Genomic DNA, 20,376 nt, shown 5'->3' on the forward strand with positions numbered 1-20,376 from the left:
GTTTGTGTTTTACCAGGGGGAAGGGCAAGAACTTCACTTATCAGAGGGTTAGCTGTTTCTTGCTAAAATGTAGTTTCTTTGCTGGGCAGGCATTGAAATGTGTGTAGAATGGTGCATATGAAAGCTGAGAAGTCAAAGGGGTCGACTGAGCTGCTTATGAACTTATTGCTTCCCAGCTCCAAATTCATTCTCCAATTGCACACCCAGAGTGCTCAGTCCTTTGACTACCTTGTAGCCCCAGCCCAGGAGCCTTGGTGATCACCTTGCTGCGGTCTTAAGAGGCACACTGCGTGCTTCTGGCTTCATGCTGTAGCAGCCGACAGCCCTCACCACGCACACTCCCAAGCATGACCAGGCCTGACTTTCCTGCCCCCTGCAGGGCTCTTCCTGAGACCTTTCCAAGGTGGGCAATGTCCGCTCTGGCTTGGCACCCGCAGAAACCTCCCAGCTTCCTCAGCAACCTGCTTAGATGCCTTGGCTTGCCTGTGTCCTAGGTGATTGTTTCCTGTTTATCAGATGACCCTAAACCAGTTCTGGCACAGGAAACCCAGCAAACTTTCTCACCAGCCAGTGCTTGTCTGCAACCGCACCTTCTCCAAAATTCAATTAACTATCAAGTTAAGAAAAAGGGAATTCCGTTGGAGCCAAACTGAGTATTATAACGTGGGAAGCAGATTCTCAGAAAGCACTGAGAACTCTTCCACCTGTTAGAAGTTGAAGGCATAGACTTATCCTTTTTTTTCTTTAATTGATTCTATTTTTTACATAAAAAGTTCAGTAAAAATTGGATACAGTAAAAATTGGATAAAGGAAAGTGATTTTTTTTTTTTTTTTTTTTTTTTTTTTTTTTGCGGTACGCGGGCCTCTCACTGTTGTGGCCTCTCCCGTTGCTGAGCACAGGCTCTGGATTCTCAGGCTCAGCGGCCATGGCTCACGGGCCCAGCCGCTCCGCGGCATGTGGGATCTTCCCGGACCGGGGCACGAAACTGCGTCCCCTGCATCGGCAGGGGGACTCTCAACCACTGCGCCACCAGGGAACCCCAAGTAAAGTGATTTTAAGCAGTAAATCAATCTTATCAACATAGCACAAGGCTGGCCGAAACCACAAGGCAACCTGCTCTGGAATATTTACATGATAACACCTTAAACCTTGCAGGAGAACTTAAACCATCCTTACAAAGTCTTCTGTGATCCTAGCACGCAGAGACTTAAAAGCAAAACAAAAGCCAAAAACCAGGAAAGACAAATTATTTTCAATATATTCACATAGACATTAAAATATAATACAGATCGTCAGGGTAAGGGGTCGTGGGTGGGGATGCGCATGAGTCTGTGCGCTGACAGCACCACCAAGGAGGAGGCCCAGCCTTGAGAGTGGGGTCAGGCCTGGCCGGGGTCTCAGAAGGGAAGGTCTCAAGGGCCTAAACCCTTGCCTCAGATGGCGTCTACCAACAGCTCACAACCAGGGACCGCTTGTTGTAGATGGAGCTCATTTTTGTGAGCTCATTCTGCAGGTTTGAATTCCCCAGGGTGATGTGTCATCAGTAGCACAGCCCTGACAGTGGGGTGGGGAGAGAGGGCCCACGGGATTTCTTCTCCCCAGAGTCTCTCCTACCAGCTTGCCCGTCCTCCCACCCTGGCCCTGAAGGTCACTCTAATTCAGTGTCCCGTTGGGGTGTGTAAACAGCCCCAAACTTCTGCATGTACTTCTTAATGTACTCCTTGGTTTTGTGTCTCACATTCTCATTGCACTCCAGGTCCTCGGGGTTCTTACAGTACTTCAGCTCCTTATTCATAACGCCGTGAGTCAGCTTGCGAGCTAGGTGTTTGAAATCTTCAGTTGTGGTAATTCTTCCCACTTTGCAGCCAGGTTTCCAGTAAGGGTTCAGGCACTGGACGATGAACTGGGACATCTCTTTTCTGAATACTTGTTTGCTTTTCTTAGCCAGTTCACTGGAGGCGTCTGCTTCTGCTGTCTTAGGCTTTTTTGAGGTCTTCATGGAATTTTCATCATATGTTGGGGTTCCCAGGTCCATCTCAGCTTCATGCTCAAGGCTGGCATCATCTCCTGGGCTTTCCCAAGTAGGAGGATCCCACTGAGTCTGCCTTGTGATCACATGGGAGTAGTAAATCTTCCCTTCTGGGTCTCGGGCTGTCTTCCAGTTGGGAGGTAAGACAATGGTTTTGGGTTTGGGAGCAGATGGGGGTGGTAAGTCCAAGAGGTTATTTGTCACAACCGTTTCAGGTGGCTGTAAGGGCTGAGGCTGCCCTGGTGCAACTATTGTAGTCACGGCTGTGGCTGGCTGTACCACCACTCCTTGTGGGTGAGCTGTGAGAATCTGTTGTCCCTGGATGTACTGAAGACTTGGCTGGGCATAACTCTGTACAATTGGTGGAGTTGTCTGTGAATAGGGTGACGTCACACCATAGACAGTTGGAGCAGCCTGTCCTTGATAATATAAGGTTGCTTGAGACTGTGCAGGAGAGTACTGCTGCTGTACACTCACGGACTGTTGGTTTAAATCCCAAACACCATAATTCTGTCCCTGGACTGGGCCTGGGGCTGGCAGTGGCAGGACGGTGACCCTGGAGTCTTAGTGTACCACACCATCATTTTGGGCCACATACTGTGAACTGGAAACTTCCACAGGGGCTGCCACATGTGGCACCATGGGCACAGGTGGAGGGGCAGCAAGGGGTTCTGTAGAATGTCCCACCAAGGGCTGAGAATAATCATAAGGAGAAAGAGAACACACAGGATCCATGCTGGGTGTGGGGAGGAGCACCCTTCCAGCATTAGGATTGCTGGGATCCACATAGGCCTGCCTGGGGTAACCTGGTGGGTAGCCAGCAAAGGGGTGATGAGGGGCATGGTAGCCAAGAGAGCCACAGGGCAGTGCAGACGCCATTCCCAGGTTCTGCATCTGCTGCTGTTGTTCTTGAGCCTCCCGCTGAGCTACCTCCTGCTCAAACAACTTTCGACGCTCCTCTGTAGAAAGTTGATTGCGATCTTGAATTCGTACTTTCTTTTTAGAAGTTGGTGTATCATATCTGCCACCTGGCCTTTTTGTTCCCCGCTCATAGGCAGAAGGTGGTGGTGAGAGGGAGCCCCTTCGTTTCCTTTTCTCTTTATTTTGAGTTTGTTTGTCTGGGTCTCTCTCTCTTGACCTGTTAGGAGTCTTTGGGGCAACTGTTTGATCTCTGAAGCCAACAGCATCCCTTCCTCGTTCGGTTATTGTGCTCTCCTTTTCAGTTTGCCTTTTCTTTGGAATTCGATATACCTCCTTTAGGTCTTTCCAACTGTCCAGGAGCTTGGTGGCCAAATCACTTATATCTACTGTTTTATGTGGCTGTTCCTGGCTCCTCTCACTCTCCACATCAGACACACCCTCCTCTTCATCTTGGGATGGTGTTTCCTCAGCAATAGGTTCATCTAGTTTTGTGCCATTGCTCTCTTTAGGCTCTATTTCAGTGTCAGCCTCTGGTTCAGATGTGGGTAGCTTAATGGCCTCCACAGCAATGTCACTATCAACTTTAGACTCAGGCAGCTGTTGTGTGAGTAGCTGTTGTTCCTCTTCTTCTATAGGGACGTTTTCTAACTGGTCAAGGTCCTTTTTGCCATCCTTGCCTTCTAGCTCGCTGGTAGCATCAGAGATCGCACTGTCCATGCCATTTTCACTTATAATTTTAAGTCTGCGAAACTTTGGCTTCTTGGGGGTGTCTGTGTCAGCTTCTGTGCTCAGCTTGGTGGAAGGATCAGGTGTGTTGAGTGGTGTGTGAGCACATGATGTATTCTCGCTAGAATACCCATCTCCTTCGCTCAGCTGAGGGACAGCAGTCTTGGTTTGAGACCAACGTTGAATAATAGGAAGCACTTTGCTTTCCTCCAACATATTTTTAGTAGGAATGGGTAGATGTTCCAAAGTCTTTATAATCTCTTCCTGAAGCTTCTGGTTACTTTCCCGGCCATCACGTAGTTCTGCCATCCAGATCCACAACAAAGGCAGCCCATGACGTTCCAGAAAGGACTTCAGGCAAGACTGTGAATGTGTGTTCTGTATGAGCTTGAGACAGGTAAGTTTCTGTTCCAAAGTTTCAATTCTAACCGTTAGCCAGGATAAGCTGAGCACCTGGTTTTTATCAGAGAGACCCTCACCATTCTCCATCAGAGCTTCTAGCTCTCCATCCACCGAATCCTTCTTCCGAGATCGTTCTTTCTTCATTTTCCCTCCTGCTGCTCTGAGGCTGACTCTGTTCTCTCCTCCCAGGTAACCCCGGCAATTAGCCGACCCACAGAAACATCTCTGTGCTTCCTTGCCATATCTTTGGAACTGATAGTCAAATGTTAACTCTGAGCCTGAAGGAGCCAGTTTGGTGGTAAAAATCCCAACTCTCAGTTGTCCGTTCACAGTCCCTTTTTGAGCTTCACAGTTTGGTTCACAGCTGTGATTCATGAACTGGGAGCAATTTCCTTTCTGAGTGGCATCTATTATCTCATCATTCTTCAGGGCCATGAAATAGTAGTGGATGTTTCTGTTTCGTGCGCACTCCTTTACCCGGGCCTTAAACTCTTCATGATCAAGTACCTCTCCACAATATTCCAGGACAAAGGTGTTCGAAGGAAGATCTTTAGCAGCTCTCAAGCCCCAGCCTTTCTTTTCTGTGAGTATGACTTCCACATCTGCATGCTGTTTTCTTTGAAACCGTCTATTGGAACAATAATCCCCATTTGGACAACGAGACGAACATTCAATCATGAGGAGACGATTAAGACAATCTTCCCCACATGCTATTTCACCTTGAGCTCTTTCATCTTTAGAAAGAGGTGTACAATCACACTGCATTCGCTTAAAATCCCGATGGGATTTATTCTTCTTTCTTTCTGTTAAATAAACATTTTCTTCAATCAGATCAAAGTAAGAAGGCATCTTCCCTTGTTTGGCACATTCCTTCCACTGCTCTGGGTCCCTGAAGTCCTCCATGACACACGAAGGCCCAACCAATGCTGAGCCTAGAGGCACTGCTGTCTCTCCCTGCTCTACCTCCACTCTAACTTTCTTTCTGTCCTGAAGCTCACCGTCAATTTCAGAATCACTCTCCAATTCCTGTCTCCTTTTTTTAAGAGGCCCTCTATCTTTCCTATCATTTTGTTCTAAGTTTTCCAAAAGATCTTTCTTCTCATTCACAGCTGAAGAGTCCTTAATGGAATTGCTGCTTATTTCAGGTGCTTGCACTGACCCCTTGTCCTTCTGAAGGGACACAAAAAATTTATTGGACTGTCCTGAAAAGTGAGATCCTCCACGTTGATCCCAATTCTCCTCCTCTTCACGGTCATATGTTAAGGAATCTGGTACTTGCCCTTGAATTCGATCATACACAACCCCAGTTCCAGGCGGTCTACCTGCTGATCTTGGATCCCAGTAGCCATTGCCTTGCCAGTAATTATGTGTCCCACTATACTGTTCTGCACTTTGCTGATACTTGTGTCCACCACAGGCTCCATAGCTGCTGTCAGGTTGCTGATATATGGTAGTAGGCTTTTCTTGTTGAGAGAAGTCCCACCCTAGATTTCTGAGCTCTTCCGATGATGAACGGAAACCATCCACTCGGGAGATCTCCCAAGAAGAAAAATTTGACTCTGTTTTTCCCAGTCTACTATCTGGCCTGTTAGGGAAAGTGGTCTGTTGCCGAGACTTACTTGAGACATCTTCAGAATCATCAGAAGAATAAACTGGCAGCTCTTCTTGCTGCCTAGAAGTTATTTTGGCTTTCGCTGCTTCCTCAGAATTTGGATGACCTAGAGGGTCAGCTTTTATGTCTGTATGACTTGTACTATCAACCCCGTCACTCTGAGGATGGGCAATTTCAGACAGGTGATTATCTATCTGTTTTTGGCTGGGCTGTGTAAGAGAGATTTCTGAATTCTTCTCTGTTGCTTTGTGAAAGAACTTCTCAGTTTGAGGACAGGCTTTACTTGCTATACTCTCAAATTTTTCCTCATATGAATGCCTCCTTGGCTCCAATCGCTCATCTTCCCAGTGGTCAGAACAGTGTCTGTAACTTTGCTCCGAGAAGAAGAAGGACTTGTTTCTTCCATGGGCAAAGTAGAATTCTTTGGCACAACCACAACAGACTGAAGACGGTTTCTTGGGATACTGCTATCATCAAAATCTGTATCTTCTGAATCACTTTCATCACTTGAACTTTTGGAAGAACCAGAATAATCTTCATGGACAGTGGATACAATCTCTGAGGCATGACCACTACTGTCACATTTTAAGGTATATGTTACACCATCACTGTCCTCCATGATTAAATTCAAATCACAAGAAGAAAATACAACTTCTGAGTCATCAGAAGTATGTGTATGTCCTCTTCCACCTTCTTCACCTAAAGAGATTTCTGGTCTTCCTCTTCTATCAGGCAGTATGGAGATCCCTTCTTCTTGAGCCTTTTGCACACATTTCCCAGATAGTCCATTATTATGCCTGTTTCCCCAGGAAGCAAATCCTCTTCCTGAATCAGGAAGGCCACTAGCTACTTCTATTATTTCTTACTCTGCATGCTTTAAAAACTCTGAGCTTTTACTCTTCAGCACATCATCCAAAACTGGAGATGTATTCTCTCCACATTGCAAGAGAGTTAAACTGTCTCCGTTTGTCCCTGCTGGAAGGCTCTGAAGAGATGAAGCAATACATGAGCTCCCTGTAGGTGGATATAAATCAACAAAATGATTAACAGAAGCTGAACTGGTACTACCAACACTCTGCTTATATTCTCCACATGCAAATTTTGAGTGCTGATCTGTCAGACTTCCATTATCACATATAACTGTTTTTGATTTCAAATGCACATTCATAAAGCTATTTGAAGAAATCTTCGTTACTAAAGGCTCAGTATTTTCAGCTCCGGAATGACACAAAGAAGGGCAGTTATCGTTTGAAATACAGTATATATCTGAATCTTTGGTTTTACAGCAAGAAACTCTCACATCAACTGGTTCTTTAACTATTGTTTTGGAATAATCTATTGTCATAACTGGCAAAGGTATGAGTTGATCCTGGTGTGGCAACACTGGAGGTTCTGTTTCTCTAAATGGGCTTTCTGACTTACTATGCTGCATGCGAGTATCATCCATGTCTTTTTCTTTACATCTGTTAACGTTTTGAAATCCATTTGATGAAAGCATGCACGTTTTGACCAAAGGGGATACCTCTGATCCAGTCACACTATCATCAGAAGACATCAAAACAGTGTCACGTTTAGAAGTGCAAAATGTTGCCAAATCAGATTCTGCCCCAGGAGATCTGTTTATATTAAATTCGGTGGGACAATAACTTCTTAATTGATCATTCTTCACTTTACATAAAGAGTCTAATTCCTTAATACTATCGTGGCTATCATGTCCTATAAATTCAGACTTAAAAACAGGTGATTCATCTAAGCTTTTTAAAAGTAGGTGAATCATTTAATCGATTTGATGGAGATGGAGACCCAATCTTCTCTCTTTCAGGAACTTCACTAATCACTCTTAATTCACTACCTTTTGAACAAGGAATCTGTAAACTAAAAGAATGAGACTGTTTGACTTCCTCATTCAATTCTGTACAACAGAAAGAATTTTTAAATTCATCAGACTTGGGTACAGGTTTTGAAGGGGTAGATTTATAACGGGAAGCACTCTTACCGTGCTTGGAATATGATGACCCGCGTCGGAATCCCTGGTCATTAGTGGGAGAATAACATCTTTTCATTGCTTCATTTTCTGAAGTCCTTTTGGATTCTCCTTCTAATTTTGAAGAATCCTTTCCTCTTTTTTCCATCTCTAAGTAAGAGGACTCAGTTTTACAGTATCCATCAGTCTTGCCCTGTTATTGGTATATGGCCGAGACTAGTGTGCCCTCTCTCGATAAGGGGAGCTCCTACGGTAACGACCATCATAATGAGAGTCGTCATAATGGGACCGTTCTGACCGAGAATAGGATGAAGTAGTTCTAGAACCTCTGTCAGATTTAAACGAGACCTGCTCCGCCTTCGTGCTCTCTCTGATCTACAGCGAGAAGATATATAACGAGTATCGCTTTCAAGTTTTGAGTAGCTAAAATATTTATCATCGCTCTCTGTTTTAGATCGTGAAGGTTTGAGGAGCTCTGCTTAATGTGTAATGCAGATGCACACTGGGCATTAGGGAGGGAGAAGGCCCGAACAGAATTCTGTGTTTAATTTTTTTTGTCCTGCCTTTAAATTTTATTCCATCAGAGGTATGAATGCCAGACGGGGATCCTCTTCTAAGTTTGCCTTTCCTTGGGTACTCTCCCTCTGCCCTAGGGTACTGTTAAGAGTTCTCAACACGCAGTCATCCCTCAGCATGAGCAAGGAATTGGTCCTAAGGCTCCCCCTGCCCCGCCAGTCCCCTGCGATTGCTGAAGTCTCTTATATAAAATGGAGTATACAGTCTGCCCTCAGTACCCCGGGGCTCCACATTGGAGGATTCTGCATCCGAGGATTCAATCTACTGCAATTCAATTTACGGTTGGTTGAATCCGGGGTGCAGAACCCGTGGATACAGAGGGGTAATTGTATTTATTTCACTCTATTATAGCTTAACAATTTTGGTTAAATTTACCGTGTTCTGTCTCCTGGTTGGACCTAGCTTGGTAGAGGTGTGATGACTTGCTTGAGTTTGGGACAAAGAAGTGAGCATGAGTAGCACTTTCTCCCCTCTCTTTGGGAATAAGCTGTTCACAGAAAGCATGCATTGGGCCCCATTTCTCCATAAGTCTTACAAGGGCAGGCGGCAAAATAGTCCGGGTCCAGTGCTGTCTGTGGCTGGATGCGTATGTCTGTATCATTATGGGGCTCAGTGTAAGGAAGCCCTCTTTTACACAGATATAAGGCTGAAATTAGAGAATGAGGGTTATTAGTAATAAAGATAATACATCATGTTCCACATACCTCTTGTCTACTTATGAATTACTTTAGAACCTGGGTGGGGAAGAGGTTAACAAGCTTCACTTAAGGGAAGAAGCTTATTACTATTTCTTTTGACAAGTTGAGTGTGAATTGGTTTTATCACTTTCTAGGCTCGTTCTATTCATAATTAACATATATTGAAACTTACATTAATATAAACAATCCTGCAATATTTGCTGTCAGAAAATAGATAAGGGACAACCTTCAAATCCAACTTTTGTGTAGTTGGGTCTTCAACTATAAGCAGGTTTTAGTTATTTTTCTAAGTCTCTTATGCTTTTCATGGTGAGTTGAATATCTTTATTATATAAAAAAAGTTTCTCTGTAAAACTGAACGTTTTAAAGAACCTATACAACATACATAAGAGTCCCAAAATGCTCACTTTTCATAAAAATGACATCTGTTTCCATAGACGAGTTCACCAACATCCTGACAGCTGATGGAAAAGTGACACATAGGCTTTAGGGTCTAGATCACAGATTCTGTCACCTAGGAAGCTTTCAAGTACAGCAACTAATAGAAAAACCCAACTGAGAATGGCTTACATAGAGCGAACCAATTAACTTCCTTTGAAACTACAGAGATACATGTTGCTAGGAGTGAGACTAGAAGCTCACATAATGTGACTTAGAACCTAGTTTCTGTCAGTTTTTAACTGTCACTTCCCTGGTGTTGACTGTTTTTGGACAAACTCCTCCCTCCCACCCACCCCCCATTTCATAATCCTAAACTGACTTTGAGGAACTCTAAGAATTACATGAATCCTTTTTGTGAAACGAAGAGAATCTATATCATATATTCAGCGAAAGTGTCTAAGAGTCACTGATTGGACCAACTTAGGTAATCGTGCCCGTTCCAAAACATTCAGAGATGGCACATTCAGATTGGCTCTATGAATCAGGGCCTTTCTCTGGGGCAGGTGAGGCCCATTTTCCATCTAACTCACAATGGTGAGAATGGAGGGATGGGGTAGGTACTGAAAAGAAATTCAGGCTATTACTCCAAGAAGGAAGAAAAATAGATACTGGGCAGCCATATAACAGGTATTCATTATAGGTACTTCCAGAGTCTATTTCCTATTTACTCAAAGAAATTTAAGACTCTAGGTAACCCCAAAATTCACATGTTTTCTGCATGTTACCTAACACATTTTTAGAAAATAAAAAGGTAAAATAATGTGAAATGATTTAATTTCTATAAGTGATGTTATAATCAAAGAGACCTTGCTACAAAAGTGAAACTTTATCTAGAGGATTTTATATTCAGTAAAGTGTTCACATTCAAGAGCAAATTCTCATCCTGATGATTCATGAAGTCACTTGTGATATTCCTTCTTCAGTGTGATGTTTATATAAAAACATGAGTCTCTCAAATTGCCATGGCAAAAACACATATTGAAGCTTGACAGCCTTCTTTTCACAAAGCATGGTTTCCATCATTGTCTTATATCACACTGTACCTTATGTTCATTCTCTGGTACAGAGCTCCAGCAGGTTTTTTTCTTTTTCTCTTGCCCTGCATCTTAATCTTCAAGCATTCTCCTACAGTCCTGTTCTGGTTTTCCCTTTGTCAGCCTCTGCCTCCTAGACTCCTAGTACTTTTTTCAAGCTAAAGTTCTTTACCTTTATCTGCTGAAATCCAAGAAAGAGCCTGTAGTGAAATGAAGACTTGCAGTTTTCCCCACCTGCTTATTTGCTTGCAATCTGTCTTCAGCCGCTACAATTTGAATCTGCCTCAAGTTATCAGTGGCATTAATCTTCATCCTACCAAAATATTTACATGGTTGATAACCCCTTTTTCTTTGATCCTCTTATCTGACTGGTCTTCCTCTGTCACTCCTAAGACATAGCCATGTCTTTCTATTCTATTAATTTCTCTCACTGCTCTTTTATGCATCAAATAAACAGGTTAAGTAAGGATCTGAAAGTACTCATCTTTCTGGTCTCAATCTTTCAACTTCCTCTTCCATTTCTTGTTCCATTACCACATTGACTATTCACTGTTCAAGACATGTCATCTGTGCTTTTTTTTCCAAGGTTCCCTTGGAAATATCTTCCTTCAAGGCTCAGCTTAAATATTTTTCCTCCATGACCCCTGCTCTAGTTTCCTCCAAACTTCAACTACCTCCAACTCAGTTAACCAGGTCCATGCTCTATCACCAGCTCTTGACCGAATATTTGCGAAAGCTCTCTAGCTAGTATCCCTGCTTCTTGCCTGTCTTCTACTTGTTTCTCCATACTACCACTAGAACTGTCTCTCATACAATCTGAACCCCTCATCATGGCCTCTAAGATCTTGCTCCTGCTAATGTCTATTGGCCCAGGAACTGTGCTAAGAACTTTGCTTGAATTAATCCATTTAATCCTATGAGCTACATACTCTTTTAAATTTTTACATCTTTATTGGGGTATAATTGCTTTACAATGTTGCTTTAGTTTCTGCTGTATAACAAAGTGAATCAGCTATATGTATACATATATCCCCATATCCCTTCCCTCTTAAGCCTCCCTCCCCTCCCTATCCCACCCCTCTAGGTGGTCACAAAGCACCGAGCTGATCTCCCTGTGCTATGCGGCTGCTTCCCACTAGCTATCTATTTTACATTTGGTAGTGTATTTATGTCCATGTCACTCTCTCACTTCGTTCCAGCTTCGCCTTCCCCCGCCCCGTGTCCTCAAGTCCATTCTCAACGTCTGCGTATTTACTCCTGTCCTGCCCCTAGGTTCATCAGAACCTTTATTTATTTATTTTTAAGATTCCATATATATGTGTTAGCATTCGGTATTTGTCTTTCTCTTTCTGACTTACTTCGCTCTGTATGACAGACTCTAGGTCCATCCACATCACTACAAATAACTCAATTTCGTTTCTTTTTATGGCTGAGTAACATTCCATTGTATATATGTGCCACATCTTCTTTATCCATTCATACGATGATGGATACTTAGGTTGGTTCCATGTCCTGGCTATTGTAAATAGAGCTGCAATGAACATTTTGGTACATGACTCTTTTTGAATTATGGTTTTCTCAGGGTATATGCCCAGTAGTGGGATTGCTGGGTCATATGGTAGTTCTATTTGTAGTTTTTTAAAGGAACCTCCATACTGTTCTCTATAGTGGTTGTATCAATTTACATTCCCACCAGCAGTGCAAGAGTGTTCCCTTTTCTCCACACCCTCTCCGGCATTTATTGTTTGTAGGTTTTTTGATGATGGCCGTGGTGACTGGTGTGAGGTGATACCTCATTGTCGTTTTGATTTGCATTTCTCTAATGATTAGTGATGTTGAGCATGCTTTCATGTGTTTGTTGGCAATCTGAATAACTTCTTCAGGAGAAATGTGTATTTAGGTCTTGCACCCATTATTGGGTTGTTTGTTTGTTTTTTTGATATTGAGCTGCATGAGCTCCTTGTATATTTTGGAGATTAAACCTTTGTCAGTTGCTTCATTTGCAGATGTTTTCTCCCATTCCGAGAGTTGTCTTTCTGTCTTGTTTACAGTTTCCTTTGCTGTGCAAATGCTTTGAAGTTTCATTAGGTCCCATTAGGTCCCATTAGGTCCCATTTGTTTATTTTTATTTCCATTACTCTAGGAGGTGGGTCAAAAAGGATCTTGCTGTGATTTATGTCATAGAGTGTTCTGCCTCTGTTTTCCTCTAAGAGTTTGATAGATTCTGGCCTTACATTTAGGTCTTTAATGCATTTTTAGTTTATTTTTGTGTATGGTATTAGGGAGTGTTCTAATCTCATACTTTTACATGTACCCGTCCAGTTTTCCCAGCACCACTTATTGAAGAGGCTGTCCCTTCTCCACTGTACATTCAGACCTCGTTTATCAAAGATAAGTGAGCATATGTGCGTGGGTTTATCTCTGGGCTTTCTAACCTGTTCCATTGATCTATCTTTCTGTTTTTGTGCCAGTACCATACTCTCTTGATTACTGTAGCTTTGTAGTATAGTCTGAAGTCAGGGAGCCTGATTCCTCCAGCTCCATTTTTCGTCCTCAAGATTGCTTTGGCTATTCGGGGTCTTTTGTGTTTCCATACAAATTGCGAAATTTTTTGTTCTAGTTCTGTGAAAAATTCCAGTGGTAGTTTGATAGGGATTGCATTGAATCTGTAGATTGCTTTGGGTAGTAGAGTCATTTTCACAATGTTGATTCTTCCAATCCAAGAACATGGTATATCTCTCCATCTATTTGTATCATCTTTAATTTCTTTTAACAGTGTCTTATAATTTTCTGCATAAAGGTATTTTGTCTCCTCAGGTAGGTTTCTCCCTAGGTATTTTATTCTTTTTGTTGCAATGGTAGATGGGAGTGTTTCCTTGATTTCATTTCCAGATTTTTCATCATTAATGTATAGGAATGCCAGAGATCTCTGTGCATTAATTTTGTGTCCTGCTACTTTACCAAATTCATTGATTAGCTCTAGTAGTTTTCTGGTAGCATCTTTAAGGTTTCTCTATGTATAGTACCATGTCATCCGCAAACAGTGACAGCTTTACTTCTTCTTTTCCGACTTGGATTCCTTTTATTTCTTTTTCTTCTCTGATTGCTGTGGCTAAAACTTCCAAAACTATGTTGAATAAGAGTGGTGAGAGTGGGCAACCTTGTCTTGTTCCTGATCTTAGTGGAAATGCTTTCAGTTTTTCACCATTGAGGATGATGTTGGCTGTGGGTTTGTCATATACGGCCTTTATTACGTTGAGGAAAGTTCCCTCTATGTCTACTTTCTGCAGGGTTTTTTAATCATAAATGGGTGTTGAATTTTGTCAAAAGCTTTCTCTGCATCTATTGAGATGATCACATGGTTTTTCTCCTTCAATTTGTTAATATGGTGTGTCACGTTGATTGATTTGCATATACTGAAGAATCCTTGCATTCCTGGAATAAACCCCACTTGATCATGGTGTATGATCCTTTTAATGTGCTGTTGGATTCTGTTTGCTAGTACTTTGTTGAGGATTTTTGCATCTATGTTCACCAGTGATATTGGCCTGTAGTTTTCTTTCTTCGTGACATCCTTGTCTGGTTTTGGTATCAGGGTGATGGTGGCCTTGTAGAATGAGTTTGGGAGTGTTCTTCCTTCTGCTATATTTTGGAAGAGATTGAGAAGGATAGTTGTTCGCTCTTCTCTAAATGTTTGATACATTCACCTTTGAAGCCATCTGGTCCTGGGCTTTTGTTTGTTGGAAGATTTTTAATCACAGTTTCAATTTCATTCCTTGTGATTGGTGTCTTCATATTTTCTATTTCTTCCTGATTCAGTCTTGGCAGGTTGTGTATTTCTAAGAATTTGTCCATTTCATCCAGGTTGTCCATTTTATTGGGAGAGAGTTGCTTGTAGTAATCTCTCATGATCTTTTTTATTTCTGCTGTGTCAGTTGTTACTTCTCCTTGTTCATTTCTAAATCTATTGATTTGAGTCGTTTCTCTTTTTTTCTTGATGAGTCTGGCTAATGGCTTTTCAATTTTGTTTATCTTCCCAAAGAACCAGCTATCAGTTTTATTGATCTTTGCTATCGTTTCCTTCATTTCTTTTTCATTTATTTCTGATCTGATCTTTGTGATTTCTTTTCTTCTGCTAACTGTGGGGGTTTTGTTGTTCTTCTTTCTCCAATTGCTTTAGGGGCAAGGTTAGGTTGTTTATTCGAGATGTTTCCTGTTTCTTAAGGTAGGATTGTATTGCTATAAACTTCCCTCTTAGAACGGCTTTTGCTGCATCCCATAGGTTTTGGGTCGTCGTGTTTCCATTGTCATTTGTTTCTAGGTATTTTTTGATTTCCTCTCTTTGATTTCTTCAGTGATCACTTCGTTATTAAGTAGTGTATAGTTTAGCCTCCATGTGTTTGTATTTTTTACAGTTCTTTTCCTGTAATTGATATCTAGTCTCATAGTGTTGTGGTCGGAAAAGATATTTGATACGAGTTCAATTTTCTTAAATTTACCAAAGCTTGATTTGTGACCCAAGATATGATCTATCCTGGAGAATGTTCCATGAGCACTTGAGAAGAATGTGTATTCTCTTGTTTTTGGATGGAATGTCCTATAAATATCAATTAAATCCATCTTGTTTAATGTATCATTTAAAGCTTGTGTTTCCTTATTTATCTTCATTTTGGATGATCTCTCCATTGGTGACAGTGGGGTGTTAAAATCCCCTAATATGATTGTGTTACTGTCAATTTCCCCTTTTATGCCTATTAGTATTTGCCTTATGTATTGAGGTGCTCCTATGTTGGGTCCATAAATATTTACAATTGTCATATCTTCTTCTTGGATCGATCCCTTGATCATTATGTAGTGTCCTTCTTTGTCTCTTGTAATAGTCTTTATTTTGAAGTCTCTTTTGTCTGATATGAGAATTGCTACTCTAGCTTTCTTTTGGTTTCCATTTGCATAGAATATCTTTTTCCATCCCCTTACTTTCAGTCTGTATGTGTCCCTAGGTCTGAAGTGGGTCTCTTGTAGACAGCATGTATACGGGTCTTGTTTTTGTATACATTCAGCCAGTCTGTGTCTTTTGGTGGGAGCATTTAGTCCATTTACATTTAAGGTAATTATCGATTTGTATGTTCCTATTCCCATTTTCTTAATTGTTTTGGGTTTGTTATTGTAGGTCTTTTCCTTCTCTTGTGTTTCTTGCCTAGAGAAGTTCCTTTAGCATTTGTTGTAAAGCTGGTTTGGTGGTGCTGAACTCTCTTAGCTTTTCCTTGTCTGTAAAGGTTTTAATTTCTCCATCAAATCTGAATGAGATCCTTGCTGGGTAGAGTAATCTTGGTTGTAGGTTTTTCTCCTTCATCCCTTTAAATGTGTCCTGCCAGTCCCTTTTGGCTTGCAGAGTTTCTGCTGAAAGATCAGCTGTTAACCTTATGGGGATTCCCTTGTGTGTTATTTGTTGTTTTTCCCTTGCTGCTTTTAATATGTTTTCTTTGTATTTAATTTTTGATAGTTTGATTGACATGTGTCTTGGCGTGTTTCTCCTTGGATTTATCCTGTATGGGCCTCTCTGTGCTTCCTGGACTTGATTAACTATTTCCTTTGCGATATTAGGGAAGTTTTCAACTATCATGTCTTCAAATATTTTCTCAGTCCCTTTTTCTCTTCTTCTGGGACCCCTATAATTCGAATGTTGGTGCGTTTAATGTTGTCCCAGAGGTCTCTGAGACTGTCCTCAGTTCTTTTCATTCTTCTTTCTTTATTCTGCTCTGCAGTAGTTATCTCCACTGTTTTACCTTCCAGGTCACTTATCCGTTCTTCTGCCTCTGTTATTCTGCTATTGATCCCTTCTAGAGTATTTTTAATTTCATTTATTGTGGTGTTCACCATTGCTTCTTTCCTCTTTAGTTCTTCTAGGTCCTTGTTAAATGTTTCTTGCATTTTGTCTATTCTATTTCCAAGATTTTGGATCATCTTTACTATCATTATTCTGAATTCTTTTTCAGGTAGACTGCCTATTTCCTCTTCATTTGTTAGGTCTGCTGGGTTTTTATCTTGCTCCTTCATCTGCTGTGTGTTTTTCTGTCTTCTCATTTTGCTTATCTTACTGTGTTTGGGGGTCTCCTTTTTGCAGGCTGCCGGTCGTAGTTCCCATTGTTTTTGGTGTCTGTCCCCAGTGGCTAAAGTTGGTTCAGTGGGTTGTGTGGGCTTCCTGGTGGAGGGGACTAGTGCCTGTGTTCTGGTGGATGTGGCTGCATCTTGTCTTTCTGGTGGGCAGGTCCACGTCTGGTGGTGTGTTTTGGGGTGTCTGTGGACTTATTATGGTTTTAGGCAGCCTCTCTGCTAATGGGTGGGGTTGTGTTCCTGTCTTGCTAGTTGTTTGGCATAGGGTGTCCAACAGTGTAGCCTGCTGGTCGTTGAGTGAAGCTGGGTGTTGGTGTTGAGATGGAGATCTCTGGGAGATTTTCGCCATTTGATATTACGTGGAGCTGGGAGGTCTCTTGTGGACCAGTGTCCTGAAGTTGGCTCTCCCACGTCAGAGGCACAGCACTGACTCCTGGTTGCAGCACCAAGAGCCTTTCATCCACACGGCTCAGAATAAAAGGGAGAAGAAGTAGAAAGAAGGAGGATAAAATAAAATAAAATGAAATAAAATAAAACAAAATACAGTTATTAAAATAATTATTAAGAAAAAAAATTTTTTGAGTACAAAAAAAAAACAGACGGACAGAACCCTAGGACAAATGGTGGAAGCAATGCTATACAGACAAAGTCTCACACAGTAGCATACACATACACACTCACAAAAGGAAGAAAAGGGGAAAAAATCATAAATCTTGCTCTCAAAGTCCACTTCCTCAATTTGGGATGATTCGTTGTCTATTCATGTATTCCACAGATGCGCAGGGTACATCAAGTTGATTGTGGGGCTTTAATCCGCGGCTCCTGAGGCTGCTGGGAGAGATTTCCCTTTCTCTTCTTTGTTCTCACAGCTCCCGGTGGCTCAGTTTTGGATTTGGCCCTGTCTCTGCGTGTAGGTCACCGGAGGGAGTCTGTTCTTCGCTCAGACAGGACGGGGTTAAAGGAGCCGCTGATTCGGGGGCTCTGGCTCACTCAGGCCGGGGGGAGGGAGGGGCATGGATGTGGGGCGAGCCTGAGGCGGCAGAGGCCGGCGTGATGTTGCACCAGCCTGAGGCGAGCCATGCGTTCTCCTGGGTAAGTTGTCCCTGGATCCCGGGACCCTGGCAGTGGCGGGCTGCACAGCCTCCCAGGAGGGGGTATGCAGATAGTGACCTGTGCTTGCACACATACTTCTTGGTGGCGGCAGCAGCAGCCTTAACGTCTCATGCCCGTCTCTGGGGTCCGCGCTTTTAGCCACGGCTGGCGCCAGTCTCTGCAGCTCCTTTAAACCGCGCTCTTAATCCCCTCTCCTCTCGAACCCGGAAACAAAGAGGGAAGAAAAAGTCTCTTGCCTCTTAGGCAGCTCCAGACGTTTTCCCGGACTCCCTCCCGGCTAGCCGTGGTGCACTAACCCCCTGCAGGCTGTGCTCACGCCGCCAGTCCTCTCCCTGCGCTCCGACCAAAGCCCGAGCCTCAGCTCCCAGCCCCGCCCGCCCCGGCGGGTGAGCAGACAAGCCTCTCGGGCTGGTGAGTGCTGGTCAGCACCGATCCTCTGTGAGGGAATCTCTCCGCTTTGCCCTCCGCACCCCTGTTGCTGCGCTCTCCTCCGCGGCTCCGAAGCTTTCCCCCTCCGCCACCCGCAGTCTCCACCCGCGAAGGGGCTTCCTAGTGTGTGGATACATTTCCTCCTTCACAGCTCCCTCCCACTGGTGCAGGTCCTCTCCCTATCCTTTTGTCTCTGTTTATTCTTTTTTCTTTTGCCCTACCCAGGTACGTGGGGAGTTTCTTGCCTTTTGGGAGGTCTGAGGTCTTCTACCAGCGTTCAGTAAGTGTTCTGTAGGAGTTGTTCCACGTGTGGATGTATTTATGGTGTATCTGTGGGGAGGAAGGTGATCTCCGCGTCTTACTCTTCCGCCATCTTCCCCTCCCCCCTGCTTGTATATTTTGGAGATTAATCCTTTGTCAATTGCCTCGTTGACAAATATTTTCTCCCATTCTGAGGGTTGTCTTTTCATCTTGTTTATGGTTTCCTTTGCTGTGCAAAAGCTTTTCATTAGGTCCCATTTGTTTATTTTTGTTTTGATTTCCATTTCTTTAGGAGGTGGGTCAAAAAGGATCTTGCTGTGATTTATGTCATAGAGTGTTCTGCCTATGTTTTCCTCTAAGAGTTCTATAGTGTCTGGCCTGACATTTAGGTCTTTAATTGACCTCCAAAGCCGGAGCCTCAGCTCCCAGCCCCCGCCCACCCCAGCAGGTGAGCAGACAAGCGTCTCAGGCTGGTGAGTGCTGGTTGGCACCGATCCTCTGTGTGGGAATCTCTCCACTTTGCCCTCTGCACCCCTGTTGCTGCGCTCTCCTCTGTGGCTCTGAACCTCCCCACCCCCTGTCCCCGCCAGTAAGGGGCCTTCCTAGTGTGTGGAAACTCTTCCTCCTTCACAGCTCCCTCCCAGAGGTGCAGGACCCATCCCTATTCCTTTGTCTCTCTCTTTTTTTTTTTTCTTTTTTCTTTTGCCCTACCTATGTACCTGGGGATTTTCTTGCCTTTTTGGAAGTCTGAGGTCTTCTGCCAGCGTTCAGTAGGTGTTCTGTAGGAGTTGTTCCACATGCAGATGTATTTTTGATGTATTCGTGGGGAGGAAGGTGATCTCTACGTCTTACTCCTCTGCCATCTTGAAGGTCTCCCGAGCTACATACTTTTAATATCCTCATTTGCAGTAGATACTGTTGACCACCCACCCAAATCCCTTTTACAGGACTGGTGCACCCACAGCCCAGATGCTGCAGGTGTTGGTTAATAGCTCATACCTCCACCTTACTTGGAGGATTGCCCTTGGAGGAGAGGCACCCGGCCAGCTCTCCATCTCCTCCTTCCCACACCATGGGTAGTCAAGGACTGCCTGATATGGGAACATAATAGCCCAGCCCCTCAACTCTGGGCAGGACAACCTCTGTGGTCCATCCATACTGCAGAGTGCCCTGCTGGGTCAGGCTGAGGCTGAACTTCTGAAAACTCTTTTTCCCCTGCCAAATGCTGTTTTCTTTACTCCCTTATAAATTTCTTCTAAGGGCACTTCCTCAATAAATACTTGCCCAAGAATTCCCATCTCAGGCATGGCTCCAGAGGAACTGATTTTACAGATGATGAAACTTGAGACAGAGAAGGGTAAAGTGATTTGCCTAAGGTCAAACAGAAAATGGGAAAGCTGAAGTTTGAAGCCAGACAGTCTGGCTCCCAGCCTGCACTCTTCCCCACCAGTGTAATGACTACTTCTCCAACCTCCTTTGTGGCCACCTCCTTTCATAGGTGGCTGGGTTTTTGTTAAATTTGGCTTAAATTTTAAAGAATGAGTTGATACATGGTTTGAACAAAACTTTTACTACTGAAATAAGAGACTGAATAATGAATTATTCACCTTGGAAGAATAAAGGGACATATTGCTCCTTCTGGCCACAAGGCAGTCCTATAGGGGAACCCCACTATGACCATAAAGTAAGTACTGCTCAACCAGGGGGCACGACAGAGGCTGATAACCGTGCCCCCCAACCACCCATGGCGGTTTTAGGCCATCATAGGGAGAAACCAAGCCACATAAAAGAAGTCGAACCCATCCAAGGATAACTCCTTGGGAAGCTAGACTCAGAAGCAGCACACGTGTGATCCACCACACTGTCCTCAGAAAGTTGTTCAGATCATATCTCATATCTGAATTAGGCTACGAAATTAATACTGGGAAATGGTGCCCGTGCAAACAGCCACCTGTGGGAATACCAGCTGGGTTTATGTATTCTTGCAAGTACTCAGTTGGGCACTAAAGGAAATCGGGCCCTGAAATGGCCAAAT

General features: G+C 43.3%; 1 protein-coding gene and 1 pseudogene across 2 annotated transcripts; both read right to left on the reverse strand.

Annotated features, from left to right (window-relative positions):
• Positions 1-591: 591 nt before the first annotated feature.
• On the reverse strand, positions 592-6,488 carry LOC309974078 (histone-lysine N-methyltransferase SETD2-like). The gene is given in 3 exon segments (XM_082858529.1): positions 592-2,594; positions 2,598-6,058; positions 6,061-6,488. Coding segments are annotated over 3 exon segments (4,656 nt in total). The 5' UTR covers positions 6,311-6,488; the 3' UTR covers positions 592-1,649.
• Positions 6,489-6,553: 65 nt separating this feature from the next.
• LOC309974005 (histone-lysine N-methyltransferase SETD2-like) lies at positions 6,554-19,415 on the reverse strand (annotated as a pseudogene). Its single transcript has 3 exons — positions 19,341-19,415; positions 8,627-8,897; positions 6,554-8,150 (listed from the first exon to the last, which is right to left on the reverse strand). The product of its transcript is annotated as a histone-lysine N-methyltransferase SETD2-like (transcript).
• Positions 19,416-20,376: the final 961 nt, after the last annotated feature.

Source organism: Leucopleurus acutus (assembly GCF_964270905.1).
Source record: "Leucopleurus acutus genome assembly, chromosome: 17".
NCBI lineage: Eukaryota > Metazoa > Chordata > Mammalia > Artiodactyla > Delphinidae > Leucopleurus > Leucopleurus acutus.